General features: G+C 42.1%; 1 protein-coding gene across 2 annotated transcripts in view; it reads left to right on the forward strand.

Annotated features, from left to right (window-relative positions):
• Positions 1–23: 23 nt before the first annotated feature.
• TMCC3 (transmembrane and coiled-coil domain family 3) overlaps positions 24–24,417 on the forward strand; it is a 129,549-nt gene continuing 105,155 nt past the window's right edge. Inside the window, exon 1 of one of the 2 annotated variants that reach the window (XM_086887755.1) lies at positions 24–120. In XM_086887755.1, the coding sequence (XP_086743881.1) occupies positions 109–120 (12 nt within the window). In that variant the 5' untranslated portion in view covers positions 24–108. The remainder of the gene's footprint in view (positions 121–24,417) is intronic. The other variant, XM_086887752.1, reaches the window with a different exon arrangement.

The raw sequence follows: 24,417 nt of genomic DNA on the forward strand, positions 1-24,417 counted from the left end.
CTCAGTGCGGGCAGGCGGGCGGGCGGCGCGCACGGAGGGGCCGCCGCGCCGTGAGGGGCGGGAGAGCGCGGCGCCGCGGCGGGGAGCCCCCGGCGCTGCCCGCCCAGCATGCTGCGCAAGGTAAGCACCGCGCTCGCCGGAGAGGCGCGGTGGGCGCGGGGCCGCCGTCCAGCTTCGGGCGCCGAGCCGGGCGAGTCCGGGCGGGGACGGGAGCGGGGGCAGCGGCGGGTCGGCCGAGGCCCCGCCAGGTGGCGCCTTGGCGCCGGGCGGCCCCGCGGGGCAGTTGCGCCCGTGAGGGCGGGCGGGGCGCGGAGCCGCGGGCGCGGTCTGAGGGGCGCGGTCCCAGGTGCGGGCAAACTTCGCCTCCCCGGGCGGGCCGCGCTCCGGCCGGAGTTGCCGTGGATGCCGGCGGCGGCGGAGAGCCGGGGCGCGGGGTCTCCCCGCAGGCCGCCGCCGCTGGCCGCGAACGCGGCGGCGCGGGGCGAGTGCCGAGCGGCCGGGGCCGGGCGGCGGGGCGGGCGGGAGCGGCGGCCGGGGGCTTCCCCCGCCGCTATTGTTTGTTCCCTGCACGGCTACAGACGATCCCTCGGCTGCGAGATCTCGGGCACGGATAGACTTGGGCGAAGGGAACAGCTCTCCGTCCACACTAGGCAGCGGCGCTGGTGGTCCTGTGCGCAGGCGAACGCAAGGTTCTCATGACCGCCGAAGGCACTGCTGCTATAAAGGTGTAGAAAAATAACCCGAAGCTCTTAGCCGAGGAGAGCGTGGTATCCAACCCGACTCCGCTTTGGAACTGCAACCAAAGGCTATTAAAGTCAGCAGGGATCCGTTCCCTGACATCCAGCTCCAATCACAATTTTCACTTCTCCTTCCAAAAAGGGAAGCTTCCCTTCTAGGTAGACTTGGGCTGCATTCTGAAACAGGCTGTAACAGGATATTGCCAGTGTAGAAGGCACGTTATCAAAAGAGTGAATCTCGTAACTGCTCAGGCTTCTTGTCCCGCTGTTTTTCCTGTCTTGTTCCCATTTTGTGTGATCTTTCCAAATTTTGTTGTTACGTCCTTGGGCCCATTAGCCTAAGTGTGCAGTAGCTCAGACAACTGGAGTAGTAAGACATCTCTCAAAATTCCTGTTAAAAGACAAGGGAAATCTCTTCCATCACTTCCTGGTGAATGAGGTGGTTGGAGCCTGGGATCCTCTTCAGCTGTTCTGAGCCGCGGATCCAGGTTGCAAAGGCTGCACTTGGTTTGGCAGAGCCTGGGGAACACAGAACAAACAAGATGATTTCTCTTTGTTTTGTGAGGAACCCTCTGCTTAGCTGGACTCCATAAGCCTTACATTGCTAATCTTTTAAAAATAGCAGTATTTTACACTTAGTGTTAATTATTGTGTGTTTGTTATATGGTTTGGACAAGCTGGTTAAGAGAAAGCTGATTAATTTTGCCCTCTCCTACTGAATAATGTGGAACGAATGCTTTATTTGGTTTTCTCTTCTTCCACTGCCTATCCTTTGGTACAAGGAGAGGAAATGAAGAGGTGGTCAAGATTTGAACTTAATGGTTTATTAAACGGTGAAATTACATTGAGGATTGTGGATACAAGGTATCTGAGCCTTGTTTCTTTTTCATACCTGATTCTGTGGCTATTCAAGGGCTGAATCAGGCTTTGAGGGTTGGTTTATGCTGTCAGTCTGTTTTGTGCTGCATGTTTATGAGCTGTCCATCGCAAAGTGACCTCCGTGTGAATTTTGGGCCACCTGTGCTAAATTCCTCTGCTGTACACAACTAGAACACTGTCAAGAGATGTTAAACTAAGCTAACTTTGGCTTAAAGTGAAAAAATTTATAATTCCTAATTTTTAGGCAACACAGCGCTAATGAAGGATGCATAACAAATTGTATGAGAAAGAAAAACTCCCTTTAGGAAAATGGAGCAAGAAACAAAAAGAAATTGCAGTCCTGAATCAGGAGTGTTCAGATTCTACTTTAGGCATCCTGCTGGGCAACCTTCCTCACTGAGTTCGTAGTCCTTAGCTTGTCTTGGAAAAACAGTAGTCATGTGTTGAACCAACAGGAAAATTAATTTCATGCCATGGTTCTCTAGGATGGAGTATGAAACTTCAGTGTTGACTGTTTTGTCTCTTCTTTATTCTCTGCTGTTCCAGAGTATTTTCTACCATTTCCATTTTAACATCCCCCTTTTTTTGCTTTTATATCTGTGAGAAAGGGAACATAAAACACAGAGAAACCCCTGGTTTTCTATTGTTCCTCTGTCATTTGATTTTATGGCCAGCAAGAGGAAGCCTAACATTTGAGACCCCTCTGATTTGCAGTCCCTAAATGTAGTTACTGTTTCGGTGATTGCTTCAAAAGTAAGTAAATAAATATATAAAAGCTGGGCACTGACCACTGAGTTGGAAGGCTCAAGCTCTTGTGTGGGATTTACTATGGGTCAAAAACTTTGTGTTAAATCTACGCTTTCCATTTGGTTCATGTTTTCCAATGCCATCTATGCTCATAAAGAAGCAATAAGTAAAAGAGCTGTTTTGGGTGCCTCATTAACATAACAAAAACCTGGGGTTTGTGGCTGGAGACATGAAATAATGTTCTTTCCCTTTCTGTTTGGGATGTACTGAATTTCAAGTGTAATGCAGAGAAAATAAGTCTGTGAAGATGGGTGGAATCAGTGAAGTGTTGGTGCTTTGGAGGAGCTGGAGGAGTTGTGTGGATGGGGTGGGCTTTCCCTAAGCTGAGCCCTTGGCTCCCCAGGTGAGCTGGTCTCCCTGAGGAGCCTGCCTGCTCCCCACGCTCCAGTCACTGAAGTGGAATGAAGTCCTTCAGGTGCTGGTGACCTGAGGCCAGCAGTGCTGTGCAGAGGCTGGGGCTTCCAGAGCGGCACAGCGATGCTCTGTGCAGCACCCTCCGCACTTTTGCTCCCATTTCCAGAAGCACATCTTAGGCTGACAACCCTCATTGTGTTTGTCAGGTCCCTGTCACAGTCTGTGGAAGAAAGCAGAGCCATCCAGGCTAAGTGAGATCTGGCACTATGCAGCAAGGCACAGAGAGCACCATGGACAGGGAAGGATGGGCAGTAGCAATGCTCTGCTAGCCTGCTGCTTTTAAGATTCTCTGCTGGGCCTGGAGCTCAGCTCAACAGCTCTTACCAAGTGCCTGCCTCTGCTTACCACCCCTTTTGTCTCCTCCAGCTACTTGTATCCAACCTGTTCTTCACAAAGGGAGCACTTCCTAAAATCCTTGGAATACTAGTGAGATCACTGATTACTAATTATCCTAACACCGTATTTGATCTTTCCAGACAGAACCCCCCCCCCCCCCCCTTTTATTTTCTCTACACACTCTTTTCAGACTTCAAAAATGTGATAGGTGTGTGTACAGATCTTCCTGGCCACCACTGCTTCTCTTGCTCTTCAAGCTCTTTTAGAGATGACATAGATAGCATAGACATGTCCAAGTACTTTCTTGCTTGTATGAACCCTGTTGTGTAATATGTAGGTGCTGCAGCTGGATGTGTAACTTATGTCAGCTGAGGCTGGGCCATTTGATTTCACTCCACATGAAAGATCTGATTTCTCTTTTCACTTAGTTTCCTTATTAGTAAGAAAATACTAATGCATATGTAAGCAGGAGGAAAATTCCTGAGGTTGTTTTCCTGTTTTTGCATACCTCCTCCTTCCTTCATTCAACTACAGTAGACTGGCATTGTAGTTAATGGAGACAAGCTGTCTATTAGATATTGCAGAAATGTGGTAACAGAGAGGACAGGCTACATTTCCAGCTAACAGATGGAAAGCCAGTTCTCCAGACCTCAACAATCTTGTCTCTTTGGATTTGTTCCTCTCAGTGTCTTTTGCCAGATGACCTACCTGTCTTAATTGACCATATTAGGAGTTAATGTATTCAGTCTCAGCAGTCTGTCACCAGATCACTGAAGTACATATTAGATATAAATTCTCACTTATGTCTGCTTATATTATCTCTCTGATTATCAGCTGTGTTCCTTGTTCATTTTCACTAGGGTAAACAAATTCACATGTCAAATACTGCCACTGTTATTTCTTCAGGCAAGATGTACCTACACTTGGAAATTAATGAAAATCAAATACATCAACAAGAAATTAGTATTTAGGAACAACAGAAAGAAGAAACTAGTATGAGCAGAATATACTGAAAATCCAGGCTGGGCTAAACAAAATCTGTAATGAAGGTGAAATTGTGTGCTCTTCTGTTTTTATTATGTATCATTTAATACTCTTAGGTGGGTTTGTGCTCTGATACTCAGTAATCAGTGACTACTCTTGCAAGTATTTACAAGGGGAGGGAGACAGTCTGGTTTATTAATGTTCTGTTTAATTCATAAGGTAGTGAGGAGAGACGAATATACCTTGCCAGGTATAGAACAGTGCTTGCTATAAAATTTATTCATCAGGTGTTTGAGCACAATGAAGGCTTTATTTTTACCAAGTTGTCATTGTCTGGTCTTTACAACTTGCTGGGCAAAAACTGGGACAATTTGTGATAATGGGAGAGAGTGGCACTATGGCACTGCTGGGGAAGAAACATGCCCTTTTGTAATATTTATCTGCTCAGAAATTGCCTTCAAATAGTATATAATACTGTCAGTCAAAGACTGAATTTCAGGGTCGAGGTAATACAGAGATTTTCCTTTTCAACTATTTTAGAGGCTCTACTATTTTGGCTACCCTCAGGGAATATGAAATGTGTTAGCAGTTAAATCCATGACAACAGATAAGTTACTTAAGCAATAGATTCAGCTGAGTTAACATGCAGTCAGTTTAACTGGCTAAGGCACAGGCCACCCTGCCACGAGGGAGCACTGAATAAATCCAGACTCCAAAACAGAATGTTAGTTCAAACAGGGGGGGCTCTTGCCTTTGGGAGAAGCAGGACACACAGACAGGCAGAGTTTTCTACAGTTGGGCATGCTGTGACGTGTGTGAGTTTAAGCAGATTTTAGTGAATTTGCAGTGAAATTAGGTGCCTGCAGGTGTTTAAGTGCCTAGAAGATCTCATGATGTGCATGAGGATTTCAGTGGGATATCAGCATCGGTTTTGAAGGACTGGAGAGGATTTCCCGCCTTTACCTCAAGCATTCCTCTTTGCTAAGGAATTCATCTTTCCCATCTCTGCTTCTTTTGTGGTTTTTTTTGAATTGTGATTCAACTGATTAGCATCAGGATTCATCTCTTCTCCAAGAGTGTCTATGATGCAAAAACAGATCAAAATGGGAATGAGACTGAGACTTCAGGCTCAGCAGTGGTGTGTGCTGTGGCAGACAATAGATGATGGAAGGATATTTAATTCTGCTCAACCATATAAAATAGGATGTTAAAAAGGTAGGGTGAATTTCCTGCAGTTTTCAAGGTCTTAAGTCTGAGGTGTCATTGTGGTATAAAGAAATGTCAGTGGAATATGTCAGATATATCTACCATCTACTTAAAATCTGTCCTAAGATTTATTTTCTTAAGATTCTAGAGTAAATTTTTTTAAGGGTGGGCAATAAGGAATCAAAATGTAATGGAAAGTCAGTGAGGTTTATGTATCAAAGTCCCTGGGTTCACTTTTTAAAATAGCGTGTAAATGACTGATGTGCTTTCCGCTGCCTTTTTTACTGGTAATATTTTTATCTGCCACCTCTGTTGATAAGCAGAGAGGACAGCAAGGCATAAGTGACATGGGGAGGAGGAATTAGAAAGTGACTGATTGCTCGATCTCTGTCACCAAACGAACTGTGTCAAATCAAATGAAACCATCAGGCCCCTCAAGTTCAGAGCAGAGGAATTTAGCTGTGAGATTCCTGGCCACTGGGTTTTGGGGGAAGCATGACTTTCCATGGATTCAAATTCACATAGACTAAACCCCTGAGGATAAAATGAACACTGCTGGCTCAAAAACCCCTTGAGCTGCAGATCTCTAGCAGCTGGGAATTATTCTGGAGAGCAGCATTACATGGTTACTCTAGTCATGGGAATCTTCCCAAGACATCCACTGTTGGCCACTGTTCCAGCCAAGATACAGGAACGGATTTAATGTGAACCACTATGTTCCTTACCATCTAGCAACACAGAACCAAGAGCTTTGTTTTTTGTTGAGCTTGCTTGTCAGATATTGATTAAGCATGTCAGCTGAGAAAAGTTTTATGAGTCTATGTTGTCTCAGAGAACATATACATAATTTGAGACTGATGTTGTGAGAAAGGAAATGGAGGAAGGCTAAGATGTCTTAACCATGTAGACTTCACTGAACTAACCCCAGAAAGATTTGATTGAAGTTGTTTCTTTTGTTCAAGATTGCCATTCAGGGCAGGGGTAGGTCAGAAAGGCTGGTTGCACATTTCTTGAAAGCTTGCCTGGGCCAGGATGAACATATCTATTTCCTCTTGTTCTGAGGAGGAGACAAAGCACTTTCTAGCACAAAAGGCACAGTTAACATCCCTTCCTCTATATGTTCTCCACTGCTGTAATGTTGTCCTACTGACAAGATGATTGAATCTTAGCTTTAAGAAACATATATGAAAAAATCCAGGCAAGGGAAAAAAAGGGAGAGACTAGCTGATTGAAGAGTAAGTAAAACTTCCAAAAGCCTCTGATAGTCTCCAGTTGTAAGATGATGTAAATAATGGCTAAAGCTCCCCTTTTCTGCCCTGCTAAAACATTCTCTATGGGAAATAAAAACATTTTCTAGGAGAAAAATAATTTTTCCCCTGAAGCAATACAGTATTAATGCTTGATAGTTTGATTCAGATATTCTACTTTCTGTCTTTTTGTTTAAATTAGTAGGAATGACTAATTGCTCAATTACTAATTAGTAAATTAGTTTTTTGGGTCTGAGGTGGTTGTTGTTGTGGTTTGTTTGTTTTATTGTTGTTTATCTTGGGCATTTGTTAGCATACAATTATTCGTCCCAGTAGGCAAATCTGTGAGTCTCCTAGTAGTTCTGTGTTCTTTTCAGGTATTCTAAAACCTGTTCTGTTATGTTTTCTCTTTGTCTTTTCCAGTTTATTTCTGGACAGATGAATAAACACACTTTTTGATGCATTTCAATTATCTTACTTTTTGTCAAGATATATTTTCAGGTAACACAGTTAATTAAAACTCCATTAACTGTTTAAAAAGGACATATCCCCTGGTGGCAAACCTTTGGTACTGGCCTAATTGAGTTAATGAGTGTGAACGGATGTATGATAAATTGACTTGCTCAAAAATAAAGTTTTTTTTTTATATCCTTTTGCTAGTTCTTTATGTTTAAGCCTGAAGATACATATTTTCTACTGCTTTTTTACTACTTAGATTCAATTTATTTGGATCTTCCTGAGGGTTAGAGACTGTTTCACAAATAGTGTGGCCAGCAGGGCGAGGACAGTGATTGTCCCTCTGTATTGAGCATTGGTGAGGGCACACCTCAAATCTTGTGTTCAGTTCTGGAATATGCTGAGGTGCTGAAGTGCCCAGAGATGGCAACAGAGCTGGTGAAAGGTCAGGAGAGTGAGTCATATGAGTGGCTGAAGGAGCTGGGGGTGTTTGGCCTGGAGGGTAAGGAGGCTCAAAGAGGGAACCTCATTACTCTCTACAGCCATCTAAAAGAGCCTGTAGCCAGGTGGGGCTCAGCCTCTTCTCCCAGGCAATGAGCAACAGGACAAGGAGACAGAGCCTCAAGCTGCACCAGAGGAGGTTCATGTTGCATATCATGAAGAATATCTTTATTGAAAATGTTGCCAAATATTGGAATGGACTGCCCAGGGAAGTGGTGGAGTCACCATCCCTGGAGGTGTTCAACAAATGACTGGACATGGCACTAGTGGTATAGCTAAGTTGGCATGGAGATGTTTAGTCAAAGGTTGGACTCAATGGCCTTTTCTTTTTTCTGTTCCCTTCTCTGATGTTGAAAGCAGGGCTGGTTGTCGAGGCTTTCAATGCCACTTGCTGCTGCCAGGTCAACTACTTGTCTGGGCAAACTGTACTTTTTGTGCTTTTTTTTCCTTCTTGTGCTTTTTTCCAGGAGAGCAGCTGAGCATGAGACTAACTGAATGAGGGAAAGGAGCAGGGAAAAGGTCCTTCTGAAGGGTGATAAGTGTTATATTACATGAATAAATATCAATTTTTTTAATTACTGGGGAAAAGTGTAGCCAGAGAACTTTCTAGGCTGCAATCCTGAGTGCTGTCATTGCATGTCTGTGTAGAATGAGTTGAGGGTGTGAAGAATAAAATATCCCTAGCCTTAGGTGATAACAGAAGCCTCAGTTTTCTGATAGTTATTTATTATTCGTTCTTTCAATGTGTGATTCAAGAGGGTTTTTTTGTCCAAGAGTAGCTTTTAACTTTGTCCTACAACAGGTGACTTATTTCAACTACTGTTTTCAGATACTAAAAAGTAGGAGTGCAGATTTAGCAAGCAATACTGTGTATCTTCATATATAATACTCAGGTAATTCATGCATGTTGAGACAAAAATAACAGATTTATATCCTAATACATTCGTATTCCCGTTCTAGGTGTGGGACTGAGTAGTCAAGGCTTTTGTACTTGGCACCTCTGCTGCCAGACTACAGAAACTGAATAACTGAAGAAAAACTGAAGTTACTTTTATTCAGTACTCTCTTGCAGGAATACGGCATTGGTGGAGAATAAAGGAATCTGAAGTCCCTGGTAATGGATAGTAATGTAATGTAAATCCCCAGGCAAGTTAAGTTAATGTATTCTCGGCATGGTGCCTGGAGTAGGATGGGGGGAGGAATGGGAAGGGATGAATCAGCTCTGTTTTGCAAGATCCTGCCTTCTTGTTCAATATTGTCTTGTTTTCTTTGCCTAAATTTATTCCTGACAGGTGGTGACAGAATGTTTTCATTAAAGAAAAGTTTCCTAGAATTGCAGAAATCATATAAAGCCTCCTGTGGCAAACTAGTGTTCAGACTTACAAGTGGCCATATTCTCTTTGCCAGCTCTTAAATACATTGGAATTCCACATTGCTGCCTAAAATCTTTTTTCTCCCTGGGCCCCATTATCCAGAAGTGCAAGGCAGAGAGCACAGAAGTGCAACTCTTGCTGCTGACCCATGCACGGAGGGAGAGGAGCTACCTGCAGGAGTCCTGGGCAGCTGCACTCAGGTTGAACCTTGTCCCTGACACCGCAGTCGCCCTGACACCAGCTGGGCTCGGGGCAGTGCCAGCAGGTGTCCTGACCTGCTTTTGCGCTGCTTGATGTTGAATTATGGATCTCCTGTGACATTCTTTCACTAGAACCTCTCAGGTATGGGTATACAGCTTTAGAACTGCTGTCAAGAGAGGGCAAGCTAGTGCTTTGACAAGCTAGGCATAGGGAACAGTGCTATAAGAATGCTGCTGTAAGAATAACACAGGCTATAGCATTTGCAGAGGCTGCTTGTGCCTCCTTTGTGCACAGCTGGTGGAGCCAGAGTAGATCCTGATGCTCAGGGGACAAACCCACGGCTGTTTGGGTGGGGGGTAGCTGTGTCTCACATCATATGTCCTCAAGAGCTGGTGGCTCAAGTTTATTGGAACCTGCCCTGCCTGCTCTCGTTTCCCAGTTGTGGTTCCTCAGTGAATCTAGATCAGAGTGTAGGATCACTGTCAGACTGTGGCACTACGGGGACAGATGAAAAAAGACTATCTGTACATGAGAAGTCAACCAGAGAGCTTCTGTGTCCAGCTGTAGGTCCAGGGACTGTATGTGGACCAGGTTTCAATGGGTGAGGTGGGACAGGGGAGAGGAAGAGGAGCTTCCTGATGAACCAGATGCTGGTGTCATTATTCTCAGCAATGCTGAGCACACTGGAGGTGGTTTTTGAATGCTGGTTCTGCTGTGCTGATCCACCACCTCCAGAATAGCCTGCCTGTAACCAGTGCCCAGGCATTCAGGCTGGGTTTTCTGTTCTCTGTGATAACTATATTTAGACAGAATACAATTTAGAAATGGAAGACACAAATCACTGAATCAGAGGGAATCATGGCATTGAATCAAATGAAGAAAAAGTAATACTTTTCCCAGTCAATTCACTTGTTTCTTGCTTCTGGGGTCCATTTTGATTTCATAAGCACATTTTCTTCCTTGGCACTGCTTCTTAGGAATTTTTAAAGTATGTGTGTGTTCTTAGTATTTTTGCTGTGCTTGAGATCATCACTGTTACTCATTTGAATGGTTCAGTCCCCTGGGCCTATACAGGGTCCTGCTGCTCCACAGGACAGATTTTGGCAAACAGCTTAGAGATGCTAATGAAGGGGGTGGGAGAGATACTCACCACATGGCGGAGTGTGCATTAAAAAGCCCTTGCCTTGACATAACTTAATGGTTGTAGGACTTCTTGTCTTCAGAGTGCTTGTAAGCTTTAATGAATCCTCATGACACCACCATGAAGTGATGTAAATATATATTATCACTACAGTACATGGGAGAGCAAGAGAGAAAATTTTCTGGTGCAAAGATTGCCAGAGAAGCCAAGGGGAAAACCTGTAGTTTTAAATGACTGTCTTATCCAAGACAACTGGAAATTGCCTTTCTAAGTTGCTGTGTTGTAAAAGCATACATTTGTGTAGGCACATGCATCAGTGCTCTCCTGAACAAAAAAATGTTCCTTAACTAGTGCTTGGGAAACCAGTGCAGCTTTGAAATAGCTGAGTGATTCTGCTGGGAAAAGCTGTGAAATTTTTATATCTATCACTGAGCTTACTAAGGGGCTTTTTTTATAGCTTGTTTAGCAATTTCAGACTTTTCTCATGTGAGTTCTCCTTCCCCATAATTCAGTTTGAAAAGCAGGATGGAGGAGAGGGAAAGGGATAGCACCTTCAGAATATGTGAGGAGTGGGCCTTGTGTCTCTGGGCAATAGCTGGGAGCAGACAGGAGCTGAAGGGGGTGGTTTGGGGCTGAGGATGCCTGATAGAGCTGTGGTGTGAAAATTCAGTCATTGGACGAAGTGTTGCTGGGACCTTCAGGGACTCTTCTGCTAGTTCGGCTGGAGCATCCTTTCCTGGTCAATGTAGGTCCTGGTCTTTGTCCTCTCCTACTGTTTGTTATTGTCACACTTCACAGCCAATGCCATTTCAGTGTAATTCTACCCTTGCTGCATCCACCTCCTCCCATCTGTATTTGTTCTCTCCTCCTAGCAGCTCCTTGGCAACCTGCCACATGAGATATAATCTGCAGTCTCAAGTAGAGAATTACTGTACTCTGACCTCTGCTGTATTGCAGGCTACTTCTGCTTCATAGGGCTTAATCCTGCAAAGAGATAAACTCAACTTCAACCAGGCACCCCTATGGAAACTGCCTTCCCACAGTTGGATTTATGGTTTAGAGGAGTGCATGTGTGGAAATACAGTGACCACTAAAGGATAGAAATCAGGATGATGAATTAAGTTTACCAAGTGAAGTCTGTCAACTAATTCTAGCTGTACAAAATAACTTTCTCTTTGGAGGGGAGAATCTTCTTTCATGAATAAAAAGCTAAGGTAAAAATGAAAACCTAGTCAGGATTACTAATGCAAAAACTGTAAGCTATTTCTTTTACTGGTAGCACTAATGTTTTCTGATCAGCTTTCAGTGAACGTAATTCAAGACTTTTATATATGTATTTATATAAATCTAGAGATTCATGTGGAGTAATATCTTATAAGACAAATACTTAGGTATGTTGAAGAACTAGGCCACAGATAATTACATTTCTGATCAAATTAAGTATCTGCATATTGAAATATCCATGAAACAACCCTTCTGAGGTATTTTAAATGGCATAAAACTCATTAGCTGTATCCCTGCTGATTCTGATGCACATTTCTACTCAACTTTTCCAAACAGTATGACACTTCAGTTTGTTTGAAGGCTGATCTGGTTAATTTGCTTGCAGTAACATTGTCTCAGAAGCTACAAAGGGCATTTTTCCATTACCTTAGGTAGCTTCACAATTACTACTACTGTGGGCATTTCCCTTTCTTCTCTCCTTCCAAAGGAAGTGCTCCCACAAATGCTGCCTCCCACCTTCAATCACACTGCTGTCCTCTTGGAGTACATCTACCAGTGTTGCATCCTTTCAGAATTACCTCCAGGCTCTATGACTGTCTTCTTTAGCTCTGGTCCCCTTCTCCTGCTATGTGAAGTTTGTGTTGCTCATCCCATTTCCTTTATAGCTTACTCTCTGGTCCCCTTCTATGGCTTTCACTGCTGCTCCATGTTCTCTGTAGTCAGTGGGCTGAGGCAGATATCAGATATTTTCTTCCTGCTCTCTTTCACTGCTCCTCACTTACCCACTTCTTTCCTGAAAGACCCCTCAGAGCCATCACCTTTGCATGGTATTCATTGCCTTGCAAATAGGACTTTGGGTACAGGTCTCTCTCAACTATCTTATATTGTTAGGATGCCCTTCAGATAATGAGGTGTGAAAGAGGGACAAAAATTACTCAAAGTGCAGGATTAGATTAATGTATCCTCTGTCTTAGTGAAAACAAAGGTGCAAGTGATGTCCCAGTTCTCACAGATGCTATATTTGAGAATTTTCTGTTAGCCAGGGGTACATGCTGCTACCCAGGAACAAGACTCCTGTGATGCTTTGGCAGTTATGAACTCTGTGGGTGATTCCCAAGAAGATGGTCTGGTCAATGAGTAAAATGTTTGGTTTTCCCTCAGACTTCGGTTGTGTGTCTTATACTGAGTGTTGCCTCACAGGTACTGCTGTGTAATTCTGTGTTTGGGGTAAATACACGGGGTTGAATTCATATTGAGGACTTCTGTGTAGTCCTTGCCAGTATCTAGAAAAGGAGGTATGTGAACTCACATGTTGAATTTACTCGGTTTAAGTATCCTGCATTGCTACAACAGACTGAGAATTAGCATCTGCACGCCACATTTTTGTAGTACTAGTTTAAACCAATTGAGCTGTGTATGATTTGCCTTCTGGACTTTCCCTCTTGCTAAAATCAAGTGATGATTAGTGCTCACTGTACATCAGACCTGAGTGAAGGGTTGTTCAGCTAAACAGCTTGAGTAACGTAACAAAATGGTGCCATTTTTCATGCCTGTTTGGAGTACATAAAAATCAATCTGCTTCCAAAGCTAGAGACTTGGATATGTGGGTTTCTAGAAGTTTCTGACTTAAAGCCTATGATATGATTACGATAATCATGCTGTCCAGCCGTGAGCATGTAAACTGCGCAGATTATGTTCAGGAATTACATTGTGGAAATACAGACAGGTCTGTTTAATGAGGTACAAAACCTGTTTTGCATGAAATGTCTAAACTTCAATTATCCATGAGACACAAAGGACAAAGGATAATTTTGATAATCAAGCTTTCCAAATATGGCAGGAATATTCAATGTGATGAGCCTTAAGAATCATGACCTCATCTGGGATGACACAAAGCTTGTATAATTGAAGTGCTTCTGTATTGGATTCAAAGGACTTAATAGTATTTAATATTTGAGCTCCAGTTTGGTAACTGCTGTTAGCATCCAACTCAAAAAGATCTGTAAAAGTCAAGTAGGTCCAAGAGCTTCTCACTGCCACTGGTAGTCTTCAATTAGCTATGACTGGGGACAGAAAAGGAGAATTTGGTAGCCTACTTCATAAAGAGAGCCAGTGTTCCGTCTTTCCACAGTGTACTTGCAGACTTAAAAAAAGTCTTGATTTCTCTAGAAGTTGTATTTTAAAATTTTAAAGATAAATACAAAACCTTTTTTGTTAAGGTTTGAAGCTCAGAATGTTTTGGAATGTTTTTCTTGCTCATTTAGAGAAAATCCCACTTCATTTGAATTAATTACTGCTCCTATGGTGATATTTGCAATAAAGACTATCTTGGATGATAAAAATAGGAAAAAACAACCCAAAAAACTAAAACTCATCATATGAATCTTACTGGTAGAATCTGATTAACTCAGAATGCTGATATTCACAGGTTCATCCATCCTCCTGTCTCCCACTATCACTGTCTTTTGGATTTTAAAGGCATGGAAAGTTTTGCAGCTAACTGCAGTTGAAATAATCTTCCCATTACCTTGTCAGAATGGTAGGGGTCAACTCAAAATCATCTGAATCACTAGACTCTGATGGGATCTGTGTTTACATTCTTGGTATGAGGTAGCCTATTCTCCCATTTGAAACATGAGTAAGGTAATAGTGAGAACATCCTCATGTAGATAGGTGTGGACACTTGTGGTGTCTCTCCAGCTGTTTCACTTAACTGCTTTGCATTCTGCCAGACTGAGTGTTGAGTATGTCTTCTGCTCTGTGGGCAGAGGGAATAGATGAATCCAAAGAGATGCATCAATGAATAGATGTTGTTTGTCTTTCAGCGCACAACCTAGGTCAATTCACTGGCAATTGCACATCCTGAAGTCAGCTGTAGTCTGACAGTGGTTCATCATTCTACCATGCAGTTAACTTGGAAAGGGGTCTGTGGCCTGTTTATTACCTCGCTGGCTTTTTGAACACTTTGGTCTATTGGTTGAAAGGGTGCCAGTGCAAGGTCACTACTGAGATGTAAAGATAGATCAAAAGTACCTGTAAGAAAGAAAATATCTAAAGCTAAGCTCAGGTAGTTCTGCTCTCTCTTCCTAATGTGTTCTTCTGCATAGCATGTGGTAGCTGGAGGTGATACTTGACCACAAAGTATGTGGTGGAGACTGCAAAAATAACAGTGGTCTGAAGACCTTGCATTGTTCTTAGTAAAGGACTGCCTGAAAGCTGAGGAGTTCTTTACAGGGCACTGGAGACTGGCTGGATATAGAAGATCAAGGGGGACCTGAACTCATGGCCTTGTTATTTTCAGATCAGTTAGGCTCTTACATGACAACCCAACAGAAGGTTCTGCAGTTGGTGAGCATTTATTTTCTGACCCATTTCCATTTCTTGTGCTATGTAAAACTGGCACTGTACCCTAACACAAAACCAACAGCTGGTTCTCTGTGCCCATGGGATTTGGAGATTCTTCAGGAATTTTGTTAAGAATCACACTCTTCTGCTATTCTCTCTCAGACTTCCATAATCTCCTTTTTATATGTTTTATATGGGTTTATGTCCCTTTCACCATTCATTTAAAATGGTGGCCAGGTCTAACCTAACAGCAAATCAATAGACAGGGTATCTCTGTAGTTCATTTTACTATAACCACTAGGAACTTCCTGTGTCTCCACTTGCAAAGACTGTTTTTATCTGACAGTTTGTCCTGCACATTAGATGTGAACTAGAAAAATGTCTTTGTTGGCTGTTGCCACACAGCTGAGACAGAGCAAAATCTTTATGGTCTTAGATGCCAGAGGTTGTATAAAGAGAAGATGGGTCTGGCTGTTACACACACAAACATAAATTTTAAAATGTATGTTGCAGTGTTTGAACAAAAGTATCTGAGACATTTGGTTTTCAGAACAAAATGTAGCAATTTCTGAGAAAATAATTTGTGTGAAAATTCCTATGCAAATGATGTGCAGTCTCACTGTATCACTGAGGTTTCTGTAGAATGATTTGATTCACTTAAATTAAAAGTGGAAACTCTGGGGTTTTGTAGAGCATAGGAAATGTCAGGGAAAATCTTCTCAGGTAATGTTTTAAAGCAGTGCCACCTTATGGTTCATTTCAGATTAGGGATGTTTGGTGTCCCACCCTTGTAAAACACCACATGCATCTGGCTGGGCTCTCTAACTTTCTTAAATGGTCACTGTCCGTGTTTCTGATCAGGGGGTTGTTGACTATACCTTTCACTATCAGGACTAACTACAGAGAAAAAAATACAATTATTAGCTTGCTTCTCAAAGAGCTGTTCCCTCTCTACAATTATCCATACATTGCTGTCACGGGCAAAAAGTTGTGCTCCAAGCCCATTCCTTCCAGATTCCAGATTATATGATTGGCTAAGGCTCCTGTTTGTGCTGAGATGTTGCATTCCAACCCAATGGCACAATCTATCATCCTGGTAGCTGCAGCCCATATTCATCATACCTAGTCCTGCAGTCCTCTCATTCATGCCATGGTAATTAATTGCTGACTGGCCAAGAGCTTTGAAATTCTGCCATCACTGCTGCTCACCTAAACTGAGGATCCCTAAGCAGGGTGGGTTTCACAGATCTAATGTGACTGTGCATCCAGAGAAGAAGACCTTAGAAAAATCCTTGCAGAAAAAACTGGTCCTCTCTGTCTCTTCCTACTCTTGTTCCAGCTTGTGGCAGGAGTAGCTGCTGTCCAGATGCCAAAAGCTTGTCAGAGCTGCTTGGTTGTGTGGCTGCTCTGAATTCCCTGAGAAGTCAATTACATATTGACGTATGCTCCTGTGTTAATTACAGCTACTGCTGCAGCTTGGTGACCTCTTTTGTCTGCAGTAGCCATAACAGTTTGCAAATAATTCTGGTTAGCCTGTGAGATAAGTGTCACTAAATTATAGGAGAGAAAATCCTGGAGATACTTTAATTAAATTTTAGGTTAAAAACTAGCAGTTTTTTCCAACAACTGTGATGCAGGAGTCCCAGAAGTGGTATTAAGAAATATTGGTTTCTTTGCTGCCCTGCTGAAAGCAGAGAAATCTGTTTCTTGTGGAAATTACTATTTGAGATGGAATGAGAAGTGACACAGGGATAGGTGTGTTGGGAGCAGCTGGGACTGATGTTCAGCTGTTATTGCTCTGCTGCTCCGTGCTGTTCACACAACCATCACCACTGCCAGTGTTAGCCAACCACTGATTGCAATGGGTTTAAAATCAACCAGGAGCCATTAGTTAGGTTTTGACTCTCTGTTGGACTAGTTTATACATATAGAGACTGTTGTTCTTTCTTTTAGGCACACAGACACTACATAGCGTCTTTACTGAGCATTGTGCAGAGATGGCCAGTCCAGCAGGGCTGTTAAATTCCCTCAGATTCCAGCAGCAATCCCATTTATTATAGAAGACAATTTAGTAATGAAAATCACATCATTAATATTAGCTTAAATATTGTTGCTGTTATAAATTTATCTTGTTCACAAAGGTGTGTATGTCAAGTCCTATGGCTACAGAGAATACTGTGGAAACTCAGTTTCCTGTGGTCTTGAGCCCTTTCTTTCAGTTTTAAACTATCATTTTCTGTTTTACCATGTATCCTATGAAGTTCCCATACTTTTTTTACAGCCTTTGTCAAATATTTTGACAGCTACATGCAGGCTGCCTGATTCAACTTAATGGGCCAACAAAATCAAAACCTTGGCATCTTTCACTCTGGTTTTACAAAATACACAGAGAGCTCATCATATTTGAGATCTCCAGTATCGGTCTGATTGGCCTGAAATCAGCATTAGAAGTTTATTACATGCATATAAACAGACTGATCCTGGAAATCTGATTTTCATAGGGAGCTAGGCTAACTAAATCAAGTCAGAAGTATGGAAATTACAGCCAATGTAAACTAACAAACCTGAAAACTGGAAGAATATGGTGATAGAAAAAAAGAGTCCAAAAATGCAGGTGGTGCTACACGAGTGGCTTTGGAAAATCGTGTGAAATCCTGTCCATCACTGCCTTCCATGATTCAAGGAATACTGCAACATTTACTCCTAAATGGCTGAACTTGCAAACTTGGGTCAGGTTTTCCTTGGGAACAGACGGTTCCAGCTTTGTTGGCGACAGGTTCAATGCCAGCACCATGCTGAACACCAGCTGAAGGTGAGCACATTTTGGAACAAATTTACAATGTACCTTCAATTGTCTATATTCATAGCACTTGAAAAAATCTGCCTCAGGGCATCCATAGCAACTTTAATATATGGTATTGGTTTGTCAGACCTGCCTATGATTTATGCTTCTGCATGACATGATTTCTGTTTAGTTGCTATTTCCCTTTTATTGTAATAAAGCCTTTTTTCATCAAACAGTATGTGTTATACAAAAATGAGAGAACTCACTGACATGGAACTTAATCATGCTTCTCTGTGCCCTTGATACAATCTTTCAACAGCATCAACATTTTGAACAGTGTATTCGCATGTTGGATTTATTGGTGTGACACAAACTACTAAATACCAAAATAATAAATATTTGGGAAATAAAATAACTACAACATTTGGAGCAGTTTCTGGTAAGTAATTTCAGTCCAGATTGAGGTGACTTTAGACACATACGGTAGGTCATAAAAAACTTCTGAAATCTCTAAACATGTCTGTGCCCATGTATAGCCTGCCATGACAAGCTGGTGTGTTGATTGCATGGGCTAGATCCCTGTGCTCCCTGCTGGCAAGGGCTGGATGCCAGAGCTCCCTGCTCAACCAGGAAACCTTACTCAGCTAAATAGGACTCTGTGACCCTCATGATCACCCACCATGCCTGCCACATGACTCCAGTGCCTGCCCAACTGCCCAGCTTGGTCCTTCAGGCATCCCTGTGTCAAAGTGCCAAAGTGCATGTGGCAAATTAATTTGCAATGGGATTCTCCACTCTCATGCTCCACCACCCCCATGTCCAGGAGGGAGGTGCTTGGGGGAACATCAGCTGAAGTAGTGAGAGAACGCTAGTGTGGACACAAGAAGACTCCAAAGTATGTCTTTGGGAGGTATGACAAACCTTATCTTGCATGCAGTCTCACCAGCCACAAGTCTGCTTCATCAGAAGAAACACACTCCTCAGGTGTTGTCTTTATACCTTGAAGAGGGGCTGGTGGTCTGCAGTCACCACAGCCCCCAGTCCACAGAGCATCCTGAGGGCTTTGTGACTTCCAGGGGGGCCATTGCAATTTTCTGAGAATCATTTGCCCTTCCTCTCCTGCAAAAAAAGAATGCCACTTTAATGGACTCTGCAAGATATTTAGGCATATTCTAGCGCAAAACAATCTGTGGAAATAGAAGAAGATCTGTTTACATTTAGCTAAGGCTAAAACTGGGTATTTCAGTTTCAGTTTGATGCAAAATTACAGGACTGAAGGTATGACAGAATAAATCTCCAAAGATCATCCAGTTCAAAGATTTATTGTATACTGAATAGTTTACATCTTGTGAAAGATTTGTTGATTATGATTGTTTCTGAACCGGTCTCTTCAAACTGTAGATCTAATCTCACTTTAAGAGCATAAGGGTAAATAGTTCTTTTTGCCTACTTTTGCAGTTCAAAAGAGGGTGCTTCACAGTTGCTGTTTGATCTGATTTCAAGGTCTGCCACAATGCAGAATTATTTTTTTCCTACCTCTGCTGAGGACTCATGAGAGTTTTTTTCAGCTAATGTTGCTTCATTTGAACAAAATAACAATACAACCTTGAGGTCCAGCATTCTTTTCTGGAAACTATTCAAACTCCATTAAGTTATTAAATAAATCAGCACCTAGCAACAGATTGCTTAGGATACATATGGATGCAATATGATTCAGTAATAAACAACTTGGCAATATGTACATAGCTAGATGTTTTTTCCTGTACTACAGGACAGCAGGGCCAGCTCAGCATCGGAGGCACAGATGAGTTACAGGTGTGCAGCAATTTTAAATTTCTGTAGTTCACAATGTTTCTGTATGATTTGGAAAGAGGAGGATCCTGCTGAATCAAGTTCCTGTTGTGTCATAACATTGGCAAGTCATAAGAAGAACTTCCTGTTGTGATGGTGCAGTGCCTGTTTGGATGCTGCTAGTTATGAAGTGGAGGGGTTGGTATGTCTCCTTGTTTTTACCATTGATAATTAAGTGTTTAAGATCTTCAGAAGGTAAAGAGCTAGAAAAGGGCAAAAAGGGGTTGAAGATTTGTCCCTTCCCCTCCAGTTTTTATTTGGCTGAAGAATTTCACTATGGGCAGCAGCAGTGACCGGTCTCTCTGGGAAGAAATGGTTGCTGGGCTTGGTTCACAAGCTGGATCTAACAGCTGGGAGCACCATGAGCTGAGCTCACCTGTACCCCAGATTATCTCTGTGACTCACAAGGCACTCATGTAGTTTCACTGTCTCTCTTCCCCCACAGCCAGAGAATAAACAACCACTGTCCTTGGAGGAGGGCTGGAAGGCTGCCCTCATTAGTAAAGACCCAAGAAATACAAGTCAAAAAAACCCCATATGTTGTCTTTCACATTAGAATAACTCACAGTCAGAACTTCCTTCTAAAGAGGACAGCAGTTTATTTAAAGATGTGGTTCATAGTGATGTTCATAGTATGGTTTTAAAAGGACTTGCTTGTTCCTTTTGTGAAATTTCTCAGAGCGATTTGGTGAAGAAGCTCTGAGAGCAGCTGTATAAAAATTGCCATTAAAGGCACAAAATAATTTAAAAACTGACAGGCTCTGCTACTTTTTTTAGTACCTTGTAATCCAATAAACCTAGTTGCTACAACTGTGGCAAGTAAAAGCATTATACTTCTTTATCTCTAACACAATATTTCTTTACCAAATGGTGTCTGAGAGGAGCTGAAGCATTTTATTTCTCTGTACTATACAACTTAAATAGCCCTTTTTTTAATAGCAAAGGTGATAGTTTCCATTCATGTGTTTATCTGGGGACTGTTTATTTGGTTTGTTATATCAAATGATTTAGAAGAGCTCAAACCCCTGAAGATACAGCACAGTATTCAACACAAAAATATAGGAAGAAAATAAAATTGCAGTATGTACCTCAGCATGTTTTTTTATACCAGATGAAATATTATTTCCATTTACAAGCAGCAGAACTAGTTTTACAAAATACGCAACTTTATCAGTCCACAACAAGGGGTCAAATAAAAACATAAGATTGGGGGAAAGAGAAGAGAGGGGTATGTTGCAGTGGAGTAGCATCTTTCCTTATAACACCAGGAATGCACATCAGCTCAAGTTATTGCTGAGTGTTGGTGCTACCTCTGATTATCTACTGCCAGTTTACCTTAGTTTAATTCCTCTGTGGAATAAAACAGAAAGTTAAGTTAAATCTTTAAAGATATAAAATGGAACAGATTTTCTTCTGAGAGATAAAGCGGACTTGGTGTCCCTATCACATTCCATACGAATGAGACATTATTCAGATTTTTTGGTCTGAAAATCCAAGATATAATTGCTTTTCGAGTCACCTTATTTTGTTTTATTTTAATTAAAAATAAAGTTTTAAACAATAATGTGTGATTTTGTTGAGAATACTTTGAATTTTTTGTTTTGCTAGAAATTTAGAAAATGCTTGTTTTTGCTTTTTAAATTCTCTTGGGGGTGGGAGAAAAGAAAAATATTGTTCAATTTTTTCACTTATCAAGGCCATCAAGTGCTATGGAAGTGATTATTCTTCTTATTATCTTGCTCAAACAGCAAAAGATGATACAGGAACAAATTTTAGAGAATTCTGTGACAGGTGAGGTCTCTCAGTGTCTTTCAGTATCAGTGTCCAGAACTGGATGTTTTGAAAATCATCCCTCGATTTCTGAAGAGCCTTTGCATGGTAGCATTAGGCAGAAACCATCTAAGAAAATCAAGATGCACCATGTCCCTGAGATAAATCTGTTAGCTGCATCACTTTGTTTTCAGCTCTTCACATTGTGTCAGCGGTTTTATTTCCTTTTGGTGAGCACTTTTCAGAAACTACTGTCTTTGTTATGCAAGGGAATCAATTAAAACTAATTTTAAATGAGCATCCAAAACAACATTTCATCTTCAAAGGCAGAACTCTGGTCTTCTATCAGTGCTTTAACCACAGGCCTGAAGCTCTGGAGCAGCTTCTCCCTTTCCTGCAGAAATCAAGGGAATAAGGTTTCCTTTAGAAAAATGTCATATCAAAATGTTCCTGGTTATTGCAGACTTGTATTGTTACCATTGTGTGTACACTGATAGGAGAGCTCAGAAATAGCTCTTGTAGTATTGTATATCTTATTGTGGCCAAACATGCTGCAGTGGAAACGCTGTAATAGCAAAGGGGAAGGAAAGAGTACTGCCTTATCTGGTGTGCAACACATGCAGGCAAGCCCTTAGCTGTTTTCCCCTTGTAATTTACATATCTCCTGGGTGTTGAGAGTCACACGATTTCAGTCTTCAATTCTAATTAATGTGAAGGAAACAAAGAATGGGATGAACAGCACCATCAAGTCTCTCAGCTATAGACTGTATGACATAAGGTAACATTTTATTCTTGCTGACAGCAGAAAATAAAAGATATCAGGAAATGTCTGAACAGAACATATTGTCTTCTTAAATAAATCCTCTTAGCATTTTAAATTATTAAAACTAAAAAAATTAGTTCACCTGTAGCCTTTCTTTTTTCTAAAACCTTTTTGAACACCTTTCTTTTGAACTGTATCACTCTGTTTTACAAGAATAGAGCTTTCAAGTCATTACTGCTAAGATGTATTTTCATATGTCTTACTGTCTTGTCTTCTGTTTCCTTACAAAACATCTGGAATCCTATCCCGAGGCACAGAAACAAGGCTGTTTGATTTAAATTTCATGTTCTTTAACTAGTTAACTTGCCCTCTTGCTTTGTCTTCCTTATGGTAATTGCTCCCAGATTCTTGGTATAAATTCTACAAGCACCTCAGGAAATAATAAGCAGCCCAACCTGTATCTTGGAGAGGACCTCTGTGGGACACTGACCATGATAACGGGCAGTGTCAATTTCAGGAATGTTTCTGTATCACTGGAGATAAAGCTATATGACTGTACACTTTTAAGCCATTTGAATCCAGGGTTATGTGGGTAAAAATACAGCTCTTAAAACTGGCTATTTTAAGATGAACCCATTAAACCTGTATATGTGTATAAGCTCCAGGATGTGTGCAGAGGATATTCTGAACAGGCAGATATATCAACAGACCAAATTCACTTTAATTCTTAAAGTTCCTCATTCCTTGGCCTCCTATAGGTTGTTTTTTTTGCACATCTGTGTGTAGTGAGTGACAGTGTTTCATACTGAATTTACCCAGAGCAACACAGTCCTTAGACTTAGGCAGTCTAGATGTGTTATCCTGATTGTTGTGGAACATTGTTTCAGTTTTTAGACAAGCTTGTATTGCTCTAGACAAACCAGAACCCATCAAATGAAATGTTTTTAAGTACAATTTGTACAATAGGGGCTGAAAGGGGGAAAGTATTTTTTTAATGCATCCACACTGAATTGTCATGTCCTGCAGAACTCCCAGATTCTACTATAAATAGCCGGCACCTTCATCACTTCATCTCCTCTGCAACACCAAGCCCAGGAACACTTTTCTGGGTGCCAGGTAATGTTGCTGTGAAAGAAGCTGGAGTAAAGGGTGCTTGCTGTCATCTCTCTAAACTACAACAAGGTGGCAGCGTGCCTCAGGACATCACTGATGCAGCTGGATCCAGCTGGCTGTTAGCAGCCTGGGACATCGTGGGGATATGTATATTCTGCATCTGCTGCTGAAAAAGCACCCGTAGGCACTCAGCAGTCATGAGAAAAGATGCTATTGATTATCTGTCTGTGGTAGAATAATGGCCATACCAGGACACGCTGTAAGTCTCTTGTGGCAATCAGTATCAGATACTAGAACACAAATTTAGGCGTCAGGCTACACAGGTGTGTATATACGGGTACAGTTATAGGTACATAAGGAAGGAGTCACTGCGGCTATAGCCCTCATCAGTGTGGTTAGGACAGTGTCCTGAACCAAAACCTACATGGAAGCTGCCATTCTTACTTGCTACTGATTGTCACAGCCTCCATGAGGTTTCTGCATTTTAGCCCCTTTGTACTTTGATCCTCCAGGCCAGCAACTACCACAGTTAAACTGGACCATGCAACAGGGGTGGCTTTTAACCACAGGCAGCTGGGACAGTTGTTAGAGGCAACAGATCAAAGTGGATGGTGGAGAAAAGTTTGTTTAATTGGCTGTTAAAGCTGTTGTTTCTACCTGCACTAAATTAGGCCCACAGGAATCCTAATGTTGCATGTTCCATGGCTGCTAGGAAGAATTGATTTAAATGCTACTGAGGGGCCCTCACACAGATCTCCGTGTCTGAGATCTCAGAGCATTTCAGTGTCACATCACATTTATTCCTCTCATCCATTGCTCATTTTTCCTACTTGCTTACCTATGCTCATAGAGGAGCTTTTTCCATATCCTCAGCTGGAGTCCTGTGTGTGGTTCTGCTCATACCAGCAAGGAAGCACCAAGCATGGGGACTTCTGCCTCTGTGTGGGAAGAACTCAGGGCAGGAATGAGCATGTTTGCACCTGTGTGTGTGCAGACCATGAGCAGTGCCCAATACTGCATGGGAAGGGAGAGGAGGAGATTATCATGTTGCTTTCTTAACAGCACATGTTGTCTCACATGCATGTTGCTCTGGCACCCCAGCTGCCTCAAGATGCAGCCACCAGTGTAGCACAACAATCCTCAAGATCTGCTTTGGCTTCATAGTGGCAGCAGATTACTGGGGTGAGATAGCCCATAGACCTCTGAGGAAAAAGGATTCTGATCACAGTCCCCAAAAAAGGCTTCTTCTTGCTTTTTTCACAATTTCCTTGCACCTCGAGGTTG

Source organism: Cyanistes caeruleus, chromosome 4 (genome assembly GCF_971803275.1).
Source record: "Cyanistes caeruleus chromosome 4, bCyaCae1.hap1.1, whole genome shotgun sequence".
In the NCBI taxonomy this organism is placed as follows: domain Eukaryota; kingdom Metazoa; phylum Chordata; class Aves; order Passeriformes; family Paridae; genus Cyanistes; species Cyanistes caeruleus.